The sequence below is a fragment of the Psammomys obesus genome, unplaced genomic scaffold (genome assembly GCF_907164565.1).
Source record: "Psammomys obesus unplaced genomic scaffold, mPsaObe1.curated_primary_1811, whole genome shotgun sequence".
Taxonomy (NCBI): Eukaryota; Metazoa; Chordata; class Mammalia; order Rodentia; family Muridae; genus Psammomys; species Psammomys obesus.
Window position 1 is genome coordinate 888,637 of NW_026596117.1, and position 16,506 is coordinate 905,142.

A 16,506-nucleotide genomic window follows, 5' to 3' on the forward strand; every position below is an offset into this window, starting at 1 on the left:
ACTTCACATGTCATAACTAGCTTACATGTCAATAGTATGCAGTCATCATTGCAGTCAAGTTGAGAACATTTTTATCGTCACTCCTGCCCCTACCCCAGTCCCAGTATCCTTAACCAGCCACTTTCTATTTTTTTCCTCTCACGCCTGGGCAAAAAGACACTCATCTACATTTTTTTCCTTTGTTTTCTTGAGACAGGGTTTCTCTGTGTAGTCTTGACTGTCCTGGACTCGCTTTGTAAACCAGGCTGACCATGAACTCACAGTGATCTCCTTGCCTCTAGCTCCATGAGTGCTGGGATTAATCGTGTGTGCTGCCGTGCCCAGATACTCATGTACTTTGATCTCCATAGATTTATTATGTACAGGGCAGTTTAGTTTTATAGACATTAAAGTTTCTTCCAAATCAATAATTCTATATTTGATTAGTAGTTTTGAAACTATTTTGTTTTCTGAAAGCTTTGACCAATTTTTCACAAAAATGTATACATTATATTTGACATAACTAGCTTATGAACATAAAGTATTCTAGCTACTCATTACTGCATTGTTACCTCAAAACTAGTCCCTTAATACAGCTATTAATTTATTTTACATGGTACTGGTAATAGATTTGTCGAGGCAGTTCTTACGTGGATACATTTATGATTTGATAGTTAGATATGAGCTATTTGCCTACAATTTCTGTAAGCTTAGTTGAGTTAGACATAATAATGAGTTCCTTGTTTCTTTATTTGGCACCCATCTAGGAGAGACAGAACACTGTGCAGTCTGAGAATCTTTTCCTTTGTATGGCTTTTTCATGTGGCTATCTTGGGTTTCCTGAAAGCATGGCAGTCTTGAGTGTTTGATATCATTATTGTCTTCCCCCAAAGTTTGACACCCCCCCCCCCCAGTAGAATGTGCATGTCTTGTTAGGATTTTGTATTTAACCACAGAATTCCCAGAAGGTAATTTTTGTATTAGTGTACCAACCCACTCTGGCCAGGAAAATTCAAGAAGGAAATGAAACTGTTGCTGCTGCTGCTGCTGCTGCTGCTGCTGCTTCTTCTTCTTCTTCTTCTTCTTCTTCTTTTTTTCTCCTTCACTTAAAAAGCCCTGAAACATAATTATATAATCCTCTTCTCCTTGAGATTTAGATAAATGTAGAAATTTGTCCATTTCTTTTAGATTTTTCAACTTAATGGAGTATATTTTTTTAAGTGTTTGCTTATCGTGTTTTTAATTCTTTGTTGTCTGTTATATTCTGTTAATTTGGGTCTTTTCTTTCTTTTGGCTAGTTGGGTCAGAGGTCTGTCAGTCTTGTTTATCTCCTCAGAGACCCAATTCCTAGATTTGTTAATTCTTTGTACTGCTTTCTGTGCTTCTATTTCATTAAATTTTCTTCTGATTTATATTGCTTCTTGCCATAGACTGGGTTTGGATTTGGTTTGTTCTTGTTTATCTAACTTGTTGAGTTGTATCATTAAGCTATTTTTGCTATATTTGATTTCATAATGCAAGCCCTTATAAATTTCCCTCATAGGACTGTTTTCAATGTGTCCCATGTGTGTTTTGGTTTCATTTTCATTTAGTTCCAGGAATTTTTTTTTCTCTTTTTTGATCTCTTCGACCCATTAATCATTGTTATGAGTTGTTTTATTCCACATGAGTTTGTATACTTACTTGGAAAATTTAATCATTTCAATCTTTCTAAATTTGCAAAGTTATGTGTGTGTGCTGGGCGTGGTATCACACACCTTTAATCCTAGCACTTTGGAGGCAAAGGCAGGCGGAGTTCTGAGTTTGAGGCCAACCTGGTCTAGAAAGCGAGTTTAAGACAGCCAGGGCTCTCTTATACAGAGAAACCTTATCTTGAAAAACCAAAAAAAAAAAAAAAAAAAGGAAAAAAAAGTGTGTCTCAGGACATCTGTTTTAGAGAAACTTTCATGTGGTGCTGAGTAAAATGTATATTCTTTTGTGTTTGGATACAGTAATTTGTGTTTGGATAAAATAAGCCCTGTGGTCAATTAATTCTGATATTTCTCTGTTTATTTTTTTGTTCAGATGACCTGTCCATTGCAGAAGGTAGGTTGTAAAAATCACATACTATTAATGGGTTGATGTTAATTTCTTTTGTTCTAGGAGATCACTTTTTATGAAATTGGTGCATATATGTTTAGAATAAAGATGCCTTCTTATTTTTCCTTTGATTAGAATGAAGTGTTCTGTATTTCTTATTATTTGTTTTAGCTTGAAGTGTATTTAGACAAATATTAGATTACCAACATTTTCTTTCTTCCTGGCTGATCTTTGTTTTGAATTCTTTTCAGTATTTATATCTCTGTTTTGAATTTGGTGTTTGAATGGTGGGATGTCTTCATCATTTTCATCAGCTTTGTGTTTGTGTTTTCTAGAGCATCACTTGGGCATTTATTTTCTTTGTTTCTTTGTGTCTTTAAACTTCCTTAACTCTTTCAAATTTATGATAGTTCTTTTTATTTTTTTTGTTCAAACATGTTCATTATGTCTTTATTCATAACAGTCTTATAAATTAGCACATATGTAAGTATTATTTATGTACAGATGGAATAAACAAGAATACAAAGTAGAAATGCAGATGAATAATCATCACTTTCAAAGTATATTGACAACTTTAATTCTCTCAATTAAATTTAGTTAATTTCAGCATGTATTAAAAAACTGTACCTGAAGTAGCAAACTTTGCATTCCTAGGTGTGATTTTGATGATATTTTAAAACTATTTTTTAAATTAATTAATTAACTTTACATCCCAATTGCAGCTTCTTCTCCCTCCTCTCCTCTCAGACCTTCCTTCTCCCCTCGCCTCCCACTTTCCTCCCTTCTTCTCTTTGCCTCCCTTGGATATCAACCAGGGCTGGCATATATATACAAGAAAACATACGAATTCAGCCTGGGCTCACAGCAGTCCACAGACACTGAACCACCAAAACAGAGAGCATGCATGGGACAGATCTCGTGTTCCCTCCCCTCACATACGTAACAGATATACAGCTTGGTCCTCATGTGGGACCTCTAACAGCAGGAGAAAGGGCTGTTTCTGATGCTGATGCCTGCCTTTGGATTCCTTTCCTCTTATCAGGCTGTCTGGCCGCAATAGAAGAGGATGGGCCTAATCCTAATTTTTTTTTATGGTAGTTCTTTTTATGATAGTTCTTTTGAAGTAGGTGTCCTGGAGTCTAAGTAAATTTTTTTTTTTTTTTTGAGAACTCTTTTGTAGGGCTAGTAGATTTAGGGGGAACATACTATTGATTTTTCATATTTGTATTTTGTGATGAAATGTGGGCATGTGGCCTTTTTATTGGTTCTGTGATTTATGTGGACACAGGCTGGAGCAGAACATGTTATGTGGAAATTGGATATGGTGTGGGTGGGTTGAAGACTTGTGGATACATAGGATGCTGGGGTAGTGCACAGATTATGTATCCTGGTGTAAGCATGGAGGTTGAAGAAAACATGAGATTGGGGTTGAGGGCTTAGCAGTTAGGCCTGGACACTGGATGTGGGATTCTGGCTATGTCAGGATTGAGAGTGTGGGTGCATGTTAGGATAGGTAGAATCACCAGTTTGGGCCTGTGTACAATATTTGGATTCTGCTTCTTAATAAAATGATTATTATATGTAAAGGGAAAACAATTAACAGCTGTTTTTGCTGTCTTAGCCTATTGCTAAATTTAGCACATTGAGAATTTGGGAGTGATTTTACTATTAATTAGAACTTTAAGAAAGTTGTGGGTAGAGTGTAGATACCATTTTGCCATGCATTTTTATTTGCAAGTGACTTATTTCCCATTCACAAGCAATAGAGAATGTTTTTTTTTTTTTTTTTTTTGTTGTTGTTAATTTTAGTACTTGTCCTCTTTAAATATGTTCATTGTATCAAAGTGTAAGGGGATGTTATACTGTTTTTCCTTAGTTTGTATTGTTTTTCAATAAAAAATGAAAGTGTAAATTCTATTTTCAGGTTTAAGTCTCATTTATAATACTTATTGACACTGACCAGTATTAAAGTAGTAACTTTAGAATTAGCAGGCATTGTTTCTAATACTATCTTTTGTATTTTGCAGATTTGAGAATCAAGAATTCTAATGTGTCATCAAATGGGAATATACATCACAAATTAGGTAAAATAATTTATTCTTATAGTATTTCCACTGAAAAAATAGTATTATTGGATCTCTATAAATATAATTTGTTTAAACAGGGAAAATACATCCACATTAATATTACATAATTAGTTCTCAGCATTTCATAGTATATCATTATAAACCACTGATTTGTTATTGTATTGTTTGTTTATAAATCCCAAAATCCCTTAGTCTTTCTTCTGCTCTTTGATCCTACCTAACTGAAGAAACTAGTGAGAGGTGTCTGCTAGATAGATGATGTCCCCGAGAGCTGTTCTCTTATTTTTCTCTAGTTCATTCCTACCCAACAGCAGCTAGAGTGGTAAGTAGCAAATGAGGGAACTGTATTAAAATACCATAGCTTATCAAATGATACCTGTCAGTCATGATTCATGAGATCTTCCACCTTTGTGTGATGCAGAGTTATAAGAAATCACCTATGACAGTTGACCTAATGTACTTAAAAGTTTCTAATCTTTCTATTTTCATCTGTTCATTTTACCATCATATGTCATGCTTATCAGTTTTAATTATAAGTTCCACTTTGTCTAATATTAAAGGAGACCTAATATTTTATGCTTGCATTAATCTGCCAAATTCTTTGACAGTAGTTTTAAATGTGATTTTACATATTTAGTTTTCATGGTGCTAGTGATTAACTTAGGATCTTTTATTTGAAAGCTTATAAACATACCTGTGTATACTGTGTAGTCAAATTCAGTGGCCTCTAACTTAGTAGAGGAATTCCACAAATTTATTTGGGATAACATGTTTTTTTTTTTTTTTTTTTTTGCCTATTCTAAGTTTTAAGATAGTACAACTCTTCATCTCTCTTCATCTGAACACTCATAAAATTCCAGTCACATGCTCATTACACGGTAGACATAACTCTGTGCTAATGAGCAATGAGTCATGTTCTTATATAATCCTCCTCTAGAATGTAGTTGAAACTTAAAGCTATCTTCCAGTTACTGCACTAAGTAACATAAGTGAGATGCATAAGTGACAAGCATTCCATGCTCCCTCTTCTGATTTAGAAAAGAAAGAAAACATGAGAATTAGAGAAGGATAAACTAGGAAGGGATAGAGGATAAGAAAATGAGAGGAGAGGGACAAGAAGAGTATATTGTATGAATTTGAATTTGATGTATGATAATGCTATAATGAATCCCATTATTTTTGTATAACATATGCTAATCAAAATCTTAAATTTTTTCTTTAAAAACTTTTTCATACAGCATATTTTGATCATATTCTTTTTTCTGCCCTAGCAGCCCCCAGATCTGATCCACTTCACAACCCATTCAACTACATGCTCTTTCTCAAAAACAAAATAAAAAAAAATAAAAAAAATAATTAAAAACAAAAAGAAAAGAAAAAGTTAAAAAATGACCAAAAAAAAAAAAAAAGTGGAAAAAAAACACAGAGTCCAGTTAATGTTGGCCAACGACTCCTGTGCATGGACCCTACTCTGGAATATGACACTCCATTGGAGAAAAATAATTCTCCCATTCCCAGCAAATACTAGTTGCAAATAGCTTCTTGTTTAGGGATGGGGTTTTGTATTGTATTCATTTCCCCTTCTCCATATTTGAACCTTTGCAGGTTCTGATTTGAACCTGTCTGATTTGAACCTTTGCAGGTCTTGTGTGAGTTCATATGTTTATCAGTACTGGAAGATACTGTTTCCTTGTATTCTACCACGAACTCTGACTCCTACACTCTTTATGCTTCCTCTCCTTCATAGATCCCTGAGCCTTCAGGGGAGGGGTTTGATAAAGACATTCCACTTATGTATGAGTGCTCCAAAGTCTCTCCCTCACTGCATATTGTCCAGCTGTGGGTCTCTGTTTTAATTCCTATCTACTGCTGAACAAGGCCATATTGTCTAATCTTTTTTGAAAAGTTCAACTGGGAACAAAAAGCCTTTGAGGGGCATTGTCATTTAAACTACCAGTCTTGGTCCCCATTCTTTTGGTGTCCTGTTTAAAGAAAGTTTTTTTCTGTGACAATGAGTTCAAGCCTATACCCCACTTTCTCTACCAGATTCAGTGTATCTGGTCTTATATTGAGGTCTTTAATATATTTGGAGTTGAATTTTATTCAGGGTGAACCAGCATGAAGACTGAGCTGCTTATTAGATATATCTATATTAGATATATCTATCTATATATCTATATATCTTGTATGGTCCTGAGGCCTACAAAACACCGAACAGATTTTTCATGTCTTTTATTGGTGAGGCTAACTTCTAAAGATTTTGCTTGGCACCCATAGCTTTTATAGTTTTACTTTTGTTTGAGTTTTCTTTAGTGGTTCTTTTTGTTGTTGTTAAATTCTATATCTGTGTCTTGAGACCTCTTTGGCCAATGTCTCAACAAGATGTAACCCATTACATTATTTCCTTCATCTGTGTTGTCATGATCTTATTAACAGAATTATTAATATTTAGCATCTTTGAACATATTTGTTTATTGCTATTTTGAAGTGCTTTTCTTATGCTTCAACTAAAATGGGGCCTATTAAAATAAGGTTGCTGGCTTTTAGAAGATTTAGTTATTCATGTTTGGTTTTGTGCTGGAATCCAGACTTCTAAAGTTATTACTTTTGAATTGTTTCTTGGTATAGGTATTTGTCTTTGTATGGTGGGTATTCTCTCTTGGTTGCTATTGCCAATTCTGGGTCCTAGTCAAGTGTGGTTTCTTTGGAATCCCAGATTCCCCGCTACAGTGGTGATTGTAGGGTCCCTGGTAGATGTTAGGCGCATCAGTGAGAAGTCACAAAGGAATGGAGATGGGATGGAAAAACAGGTTGAGAGGTATGGTGAGGAATCTTGGTATCTGCACCAATAGGCTGAGTCCCAAGAAGATTGGAAATGCACTGAGAGATATTACTCAGATGGGCAGGCTGCAGGAAGATTAAAGTTTTTGTTTGGAGATAATAGAATGGAAAGCAGGAAGGAAGATTAAGTTCATCCGCCTAGTACCTAGCTGAGTGTTGTGACTGGGAGTTCCTGATAGAGAGTGGTTTAGAGTTGTCATAAACTATTGGAATCTCAAATTATAACAGTGAATTCTGCTTAATATACAGAGTATAGCATTGTTCAGATAAGATAATACCATTAACATTCTTACACATGGGTATTATCAAATTTTTATTTCTTAACCAATCTAGAGACTTTATTTTTCATGGACTTGTATTTACTTACATGAACATCTAAAAATTTGAGGATTTTGTCTCTTAATAGAAACATTATGTTCTAAAACTTGATATGTGGGGGCTGGGGAGATGGCTCAGTGGTTAAGAGCACTGTCTGTTCTTTCAGAGGTCCTGAGTTCAATTCCCAGCAACCACATGGTGGCTTACAACTGTCTATAATGGGATCTGATGCGCTCTTCCATCATGAAGGCATACACGCAAATAGAGTGCTCATATGTATAAATAAATAAATCTTTAACAAAAAACTTGATATGTATTTTTCTACTATGTTTACTCAACATTTGAATTTTTGTTTAACTTTTTACAGTATTGCCCTCCAACTCACCAAGTGTTCGTAGAACAAAGAGGATACGTTTTAAACCTTTGGAATATTGGCGTGGAGAGCGGATAGATTATCAAGAAAGCTCAGCAGGTACTAATTTAGAGTAGAATGTCTCATAAATGAAGGAATTTCTACTCTATTATATCTTGTGACAGGCCTCATTTAATCATCACTCCCTACATACAAACATCTAAGAATAGGGTTCAAATTCAGATTTGTCTCATTGTTATAGAGATGCTGATTTTTTTCCCCTTTCTCTTGTAATTAGCTGTTTGACTTTGTAGATACTGTAACTTATATATCTGAAATTTCTAATTGCATAAAGTGAATCATCTCTTTTAAGGTTTATTTTATTTTAATGATATGTATGTGGATGGGTGTGAGGATATGCATGGAGGCAAAGATTCATTGGATCCTCCTGGAATAGAGTGACCAGGTTGTTGTGAGCCACTCCATATGGGTGCTGGGAACTGAATGCTGGTCCTTTGTAAGAGCAATACTAAGTCTTTACTGGTGAACCATCCTTCCATCCCAAAATGAAACATAGTAGAACATGAGAAAATATCTAATAAAGATGATTATCTGTCTTAGCATCTATTCTCTTTATAGAGAGTTAACAAGGAACTAATGTTAAAGTTACTTCCCTATTTAGATGAATGTAGCTATGTTAAAGGACACTAAGTTACTACTTCAAGTTCATGACTAGTTTCTGCAGCTTTCTTTTTTGTTTTTAACCTTCCACTGACACCTGTTGATTTCAGGTGTGTAACAGGTCATTGAGTCTTGTTTCATCAGAGTTAGAGTGTTAGAGACAATTGAAATTGGTTAGAATTTATGTCACTTTAACAGCTGTAGCGTGTAGTAACAGTGGCATTTTCCTTGGTACTTTGAAAGGAAGTGTAATATATTTAATGCTTTTCTTTAAGCTTTTGATGTTTCCAGAAATGTTATTTTTATCTTTTTGTTAAATTTTAGGTGGATTTGTGCTTGGAATCATATCCCCAACTCCAGTAGCAGACAAAATAAGGGCAAAAAGAAACCTGAACAAAGTCAACAAAAAAGTTAACAGAAAACGGATTCGTTCTGATAATCATAAAAGTATGAACCCATTCCTAACATAGTTTAGATGTCATACCTCTTAAAACTTCAAATATAATATTCTCATCAGTAAAACTTGCTTTATTTGTTTGTTCGTTTGTTCATTCATTCATTCATTCATTCATTCATTGAGTCACTCACTTTGTATCCTGGTTGTAGCCCCCTCCCTCATCTCCTTCCAGTCCCACCCTTCCTTTTAGGGGAAGTTCTTCTCTTCTGTCTGACCTTAGCCTATTAGGTTCCATCAGGAATGCCTGGATCCACTTCCTCATCAGGGAGAAGTAATCAAGGGGCAGGCAACTGAGTCATGTCAGAGACTGTCTTCTCCCCTTATTAGAAGACCTGCCTGGAGACTGAGCTGTCTTGTCTATAGGCTACATCTAAGCAGGGGGTGTATGTCCTCTCTGTGCATGGTCTCTTTTGTTGATGCATTAGTCCCTGCAGTCCCTCCTGGGCCGAGCTTTTTTGGCTTTGTTGATCTCCATGTGGGACCCTTGTCCCCTCCAGGTCCTTCTAAATTCTCCTTTTTCATAAGAGTCCTTGTACTTTGTCCAAAGTTTGGCTGTGAGTCTCTGCGTCTGCTTTGATCCCCTGTTGTGTGGAGTCTTTTAGAGGACATCTGTGGTAGGCTGCAGTCCTATTCCCTCTCTTCTACTGCTTCCAGCATCTATCATGTTTTCCCTTCTGAATGAGAATTAAGCATCTTTCCTAGGGTCATCCATGTAAAACTCACTTTATAATGTCATTCCCCCATTTTGAATGTAAGACAATTTTATTCTTATAAAAATAACTGTATAATATAATATAATATAATATAATATAATATAATATAATATAATATAAAATATTTACTCATGAGTACATTACTTACTCATATGAACTTTCTTTTTTCCATGCTCAGAGTATGGTTGCAGTAGATATTTAATGAACTTTTCCATAACTTTGATACAATTGTAGTTCTGAGGGAATAGGCAAATCATCTTTTAGTCTTTTGTTGAAATCAAGAGTTGACATAAATGTCTCATAGAAGTGCTGGTTTTACATTAAATTACATGTCCTAGAATTTGAATTTTTATTTATTGGAGTGCTAACATATGAACAGAAATAAATTGGTAAATCTTTTGTCAATTTTCTTTGCAACTTGTCTGTATATTTTGTATTTATGGTTGTGAGCCTAGCCTTTAACGGCTGAGCAATCTTTCTAGCCCTGTCTATATAGTTTGTACAGAATTATTTTTTTTTTGTAATGGAGATGAATTTTAAGCAATGCTTTTGTTTCAATGGTCTTTGTTTTACAGAGACTAGGTTAGTGTTGAATCTGGATATACCTCTAGGAGATCCTTTTCAGACAACATTGGCAAAGGACCCAGAAACAAGAGAGATTGTCCCCATGGGTAAGCTTGGGAATGGTACTGAGAATAATTTAACAGAAACTGTTGAATGGTTAGTCTGTGTATATATGTTCTCTCTTCCTCCTTCCTTTTCCTTTTTCTCTTTGCCTCCTTCCTCTCTTCTCCCCCCTTTCTCCCAGCACTAAAATCTATTCCAATAAACAGCCTCTGTGAGAATAATTATGGATGAGCATTGATGTCAATTACAGTATCATTTGTTTGTATTCAGAATTCTGGAGTTCACGTCCTGCAACTACCTATCATGTGTGTTATCTCCAACAGGAGTAGGCCTTCTATAGCTGGGAAGATACATGAAGAACTTTTTATGGGGAATTATGGAAATTTAACTGGTATGCCCCAGGATATGTTCCATGTGGACAGGAAGAATTGGGGCCAGGGCACACACTGTCTTCCGAACCTCTGGAAACCAGTAATGGTTTCTGGGTCAGGAAACCTTTGTGAACATGAAAGTTAATAGCATCAATCAGCCATACATAATTAGCTTTAATGTTAAGACACCTCATAATGTAGTATATAGACAGTGAACATTTAGTTTCTGGGAGGCCATACATAATTCTAAGGTATATACTCTAGTAGTATGGTGGTTTATTTACATATAGGAAGTACTTAAATCTCTTAATAACTGAAAGGACTGTGTCTTAGTCACTGTTCTATTGCTGTGAAGACACACCATGATCACAGCAACTCTTATAAAAGAAAACATTTAATTAGGGGCTTGCTCACAGTTTGAGAAGTTTACTCCATTATTGTTATGGTGGGAAGCATGACAGGCACGGGAAAGTAGTTGTGTGCTTACATCCTGATCTACAAGGTAGAAAGAGGAGACTCTGGGCCTGGCTTTGGCTTTTGAAACCTCGACACCACCCCCAGTGACACACTTCCTCCAACAAGGCCACACTTCCTAATATTTTCAAATAGTGCTATTCCCTGGTGACTAAGCATTCAAATATCTGAGCCTATTGAGGGCAATTTTATTCAAACCACCACAGACTGTATCAGAATAATAACTGTTCCTCCAAGTCAAACATATTGTTCATACTGGATGTTACTAGTGGTATTTCTACTTATATTTTGTTTATGAACTAGTTTACATTTACTAAATTTATGTAAACTTCTACCGAGTTATTCTATATTTACAAGGCACCAGAGGTTAAAATACAGAAAGTATTGTTTAGTGTAAAAACATAACTTGAGGTCTTCCAGACTAGAAAAATTTTATTTTCAACCTTTTTTTGTTGTCCACCACTCCTACCCTCAAAGACCAGGTTTCTATGTGTACCCCTGGCTGTCCTAGACCAGGCTGGCCTGCCTCCCAAGTGCTGGGATTAAAGATGTGTTTTTTCTACTTTTGTTTGTTTAATAGTCCATGCATTTTCTTTATTGCATTGTATTTATGACCCTTAATATTCTCAGATATCTAGTAATATAGAGCCAGAAGCTAATGGTTAATGAATGTATTAGGAGGTTGAAAAAGTGCAAAGGAAACTTGAAATGAGAGAGTGATTATTTAGCTAAAGCTTATATTTTTGCTTTCTTGTAGTATTTACATAATAAAATATTTCTGTTTAATCATCACCAAATGAACAAAAACCAATTTATTGTCATTTTTATGACACATTTCTATTTTGGACCTTTTAAAGCTTTGTAAAGACATGGAGCTCTTTATTGTGTCTCCTAATACTATTCCTTTGTAGCCTCAATAGAAGTAAAAACAATTCCATTATTGTTAAGCTAAAATAAATAAAATTGTGCTTAGTTTGAGCCATTCATTCTGTTGTTCTGAAACATGAACTCTTTGATGTTCACAGAATCTGTTTAACATAGGCTGTTACTCATTTTTACAGAAAGAAAATCGAGGGTTAGAGAGCTTAAGTGGTCCAAGGTCGTACAGTTCATAGGTCATGCAGAATGTGACCTTTGGTGTTCCAGGTTCCAGAATCAGTGATCTTCACCCTGTTTGTCTGTTGATTCTTCCTGTGTGTGTGCGTGGTCTAACTGACTCTTATATAAATGTTTATAATGTTTTATTGAACTCTACTATTAGAAAAGGGTTTTCCATGTGGGCTGCTAGTTTGTAACCCTCCTGCCTCAGTTCCATATGTGCTGAGATGACAGAGGCTGTTAAATATTGTTTATATCTGTATTATTGTTTTTCTCCTAGATCTTATAAGACCACGAGATACATACCAATTTTTTGTTGAGCAACATGGCCTGAAAGTTTTTAAAACATTGGATACAGCATTTTTTTCTACTGGAAAATTGGTTTTAGGACCCCATGAAGAAAAAGGAAAACAACATGTTGGCCAAGATATATTGGTGAGTGTATTTCTCCACTTGTTTGTCTTTCTAGAAGTGCAATTGATTGTTTTTCTTTGATGATGTTTTAAAATCTATTTACTTGGTACTGAAGTCCCATTGTTACACTGCACAAAGAAATCGTTCATAAAGTAAATCTGTTGGGAGTTAACCTGCCAGTAATTATTTAAAAATACCTGTACTGTGCATAGCACAACCTTGAGTTTCAGTGGTTTAAGGTACAATTGTTTCTTAAAAGAATCGTAGAATACAGATTTGCAAATAAAGAAATAGAATTTTAGAGTTGGTGAGGATTATAGAGATTAAGTCTTCTGAATTTCTGCATCATGTAGTCGAGGATCAAAAGAATTTAAGAATGCTTAACTAGTTAGAAATGCCCTGGAGACCAAGGACTAGCTGCATCATCAGTCACTGTACTTAATGATTACTAAAGTTATAACGGGATTTATGGTGAGTTAGCTTGTCTCACTCTTTCTTCCTTCCTCTCTCTTCCCTTCCTTTTTTACCTCCTTCCTTGCTTACCTTTAGTCTCAGTATCTGCTCTGTGTGTGTGTCTGTGTGAACATGCACACGTATGAGCATGGGCTGTGCGTGTTCATGAGTGCAGATAACTCTTCATTCAAAACATAAATGTAAAAATTATGAAATGTATTTTAAGGATATTTAACATGCCATCATTTTAGCAATATCATAATTAAGAGACATTGCAAGAATAATTTATTGGTGCACCATTATAGCTAGAATCAATTAGAATAATTTCACAGTATTCATTAATACAGTCTTAATACCCTATATCTCTCCAAGTATAGTTATGTGTGTGTTTATATGTGCTTGGCATTTATGGCATATGTACATAGGGCAGGGTGCATTGACCAGATGGTGTGCCGCTAAATTACTCTCTACTTTATTCCCTTTATTCCCTCTACTTTATTCTACTTTAAGTTGGCAACCCCCAAGCCCAGCTATTTTATTTATAGAAGAGTATTTAGAAACTTACCTAGTTTATCTCTACTGGCACCATACTAGTCAGCGGCAGATGGATCTTTAGAAACTGTTGTTCCCTGAGGGGAATAGTCAGCTCTGATTGAGATCACCGCTATTGATGGAAAGATCTGACCAGTCATTATGTGTGCCTCTAATGTGTACTCCAGTCAAAAAAACCAAAAAACCAGAACAAACCCTGGAAAATAATAATGAAGACACAATTAGAAATTTGAACATTTATTTAGGGATGGATATATTAATGTTATATTTTTATAAAGGACTCAATTTTTTAGTATACAGTGAATATTTATAAATAATTATAAATGCTAGGCTTTCTTTCCAAATATTAAATAATGAAGGAAATAGACTATTTATTGGACAATTATGCATAGCCATATAATAGTAAACAGGGTATCCTCCCTAAATGTTCACTTTGATGAAATAGTTTGACGTATTGTTCATGTACCCATGACCATTCCAGGCTGAATTTCTACTCACTCCAACCCATACCTAGACAATGGGCTGTGTTTGAATATAATCTGTTTAGGTTTGATAGTCACTTGGAGAAGAACAAATTTATTCGATTATGTAGAGTAGAGGCTGTGTGACACTTGATGCAGGTCGGAGTCCTAGGTTGCTCACAGGTTGCTAGTTGCATAGCATGTGGGGATCATGGTCTCAGGTTGCCAGTTACATACTTAGAAAAGGAGTGTGTTCTTTTCTAAGGATGAAGCTGCCCTTTTCCTTCTAGTTTTATTGATATTATTGAGAGAATTCAGTTCCCATGTGGCTATCAAACTGCTGTTCTCATTTTTTCTCTGGATGTTGGTAGTTTTTGTAAATAGCTCATGTTCCTTGGCTTTTGGCCACTTGTCCTTAACACCAGCAATGTGCAAAAAACATTTTGCTTAAAATTGCTTCTGTCTAATTTTCTCCGTGTGTGTGTGTGTGTGTGTGTGTGTGTGTGTTTGTGGGGGTGGGTAGAGTTCATCTTTAAGGTTTGTTTGATTAGACTGGGCTCAGTTGAAATTAAGGATTACTCCCTGTCTCAAGGTCCTTTTGCCACTTAGATGTATTTCTAGGTTTTGCAAATTAAAATATAGACATCCACGAGGAATTATTATTTTGCCTGCTGCACTTCATTTAAGTATTTCTATAGTATATTTGTTGTGGTTCAATTTGAAATGAGATTTTATTTTTAATTTTATAGATTTTTTATGTTGACTTTGGTGACCTTTTATGTACCTTACATGAAACACCTTATATGATAACTACTGGAGATTCATTCTATATTCCTCCAGGTAAGAACAGTTAAAGCATTTTTAAAATGTTAGAAAAGTCCATATGTTGTTTGTGTATAGTTCCATGAATATGAAAGCTACAGTGGTAAAAATAAATTACCTAGGGACTGATGTCAAAGCAGTTTGGTACTATTTTGCTTTCATTTTATCATTAAGTAGTTATATTAGTGTTTTGATATGTGAAATTCAGACAGCTGTTTGCTAAATAATAAGAATATTAATTTCTGCAGTGTTATTTCCAATGACATTAAGCCCCTTTTTGGACTAGTATACTATAAAAGATTACAAGTCATTAGTAATAGGTATTTTAATTTATTTGCTTCTTTATTCCTTTATTCAGTAAATATGAGTAACAGTGTACTATGGTGCCAAGTATTGCTCTTCAAGTCTAGGCTAAATAAATGGAAAAGAGAAAAAAAAATCTTATATTTATAAAGCTTACATTGTGATGAATATTATAGCTATATTTTTATAATTTTGTCTGGTTGTGGTGCTGGGAATTGAATTGAGATCTGTTTCTTATTGCTGGGCAAGTGCTCAGTGAGTGCATTCCTGACTTCATACTCTATTAGTTTTAATCAATATCGCTTTCTAATATAGAGAAAAAGTAGTATTTAATGCGAGTAAACTTGTCATATGTGATGGTATCCATCTGATACTCTGTAGTAGTACCTAATTAAGAACTACATTTCCCTTTAAAATTATGTAACAACAGTGTTATTCTTTTATTCTTATCTATGTTTATATGCATGTGTCTGCTTTATAGGAACCCACAGCATTTCTCTATATCATTTTAATAATTACTTTCTTTTTTTGCACACATTTCTGATTTAATTTTTCCTTTGTATAGAATGATGGAAAATTTATGTTCTTTTATATCACTAGGTGGTGATTAACTTTTGTGTTTTTGGAATCATTCCATTAAATAGGTTACTTTAAGTTAGATAATTTGTTTCTATTTCATATTATATACTGTGTTTGTTAAGTGGTAAAGAAATGGTTAAAAAGAAATGATTTTTATGGAAACCTATACCTGTTTTTACTTGAAATAATTATTTTTTTGTTACTTTACTTTTAGGTAATCATTACAACATTAAAAACCTCTTGAATGTGGAAAGTTCTCTTCTTTTTACACAGATAAAGAGGTGAAATACATACGTATGTGTATAAAATAGATTTTTATTTGTAAATTTTTGTACCTAATTATTTAAAAATAAAACTTCTATTTAGTTTTGAGTTAAACTTGCTTTAGATAATCATTTCATATTCCTTGTTAAACATTTCATAATCTTGCGTGTATCTTGATTTTTCCATGAATGCAAATAATGTCTTTAATGATGAGCATTTTGCTGGTATTGTTTTAATAATATAGAAACCACAAACAAAAACAAAAACCATTGTTAACACCATGTAAAACACATCTGTTATAAAAGAGCTATTTGCAGTAGTTGGTTCCAAATATAAATATAAATATAAATTTTAAATCACTGGTCATTAAATAATCTAATAGAAAGCTGTGGTAAATATGCTGAATTAATTTCTGTGGGCTGTAACAAAGTGATTTAAAACAATGGAATTTGTTTTATGTATTTTTTTTTTTGTCTCAGTGTTTTGAGACTTGAAGTGTGAATTTAAGGTGTTCTCAGGGCAATGCTGACTTCTGTAGAAGGGAATTATTTTCTGCTTTCTGATGTGCTTCCTATCTTTGG

General features: G+C 34.4%; 1 protein-coding gene across 1 annotated transcript in view; it reads left to right on the forward strand.

Annotated features, from left to right (window-relative positions):
- Cenpc (centromere protein C) overlaps positions 1-15,962 on the forward strand; it is a 58,650-nt gene extending 42,688 nt beyond the window's left edge. Inside the window, exons 13-20 of the mRNA XM_055629312.1 lie at positions 2,044-2,064; positions 4,086-4,142; positions 7,672-7,776; positions 8,662-8,784; positions 10,083-10,178; positions 12,358-12,512; positions 14,707-14,797; positions 15,876-15,962. Of these exons, the coding sequence (XP_055485287.1) occupies positions 2,044-2,064; positions 4,086-4,142; positions 7,672-7,776; positions 8,662-8,784; positions 10,083-10,178; positions 12,358-12,512; positions 14,707-14,797; positions 15,876-15,946 (719 nt within the window). The 3' untranslated portion in view covers positions 15,947-15,962. The remainder of the gene's footprint in view (positions 1-2,043; positions 2,065-4,085; positions 4,143-7,671; positions 7,777-8,661; positions 8,785-10,082; positions 10,179-12,357; positions 12,513-14,706; positions 14,798-15,875) is intronic.
- Positions 15,963-16,506: the final 544 nt, after the last annotated feature.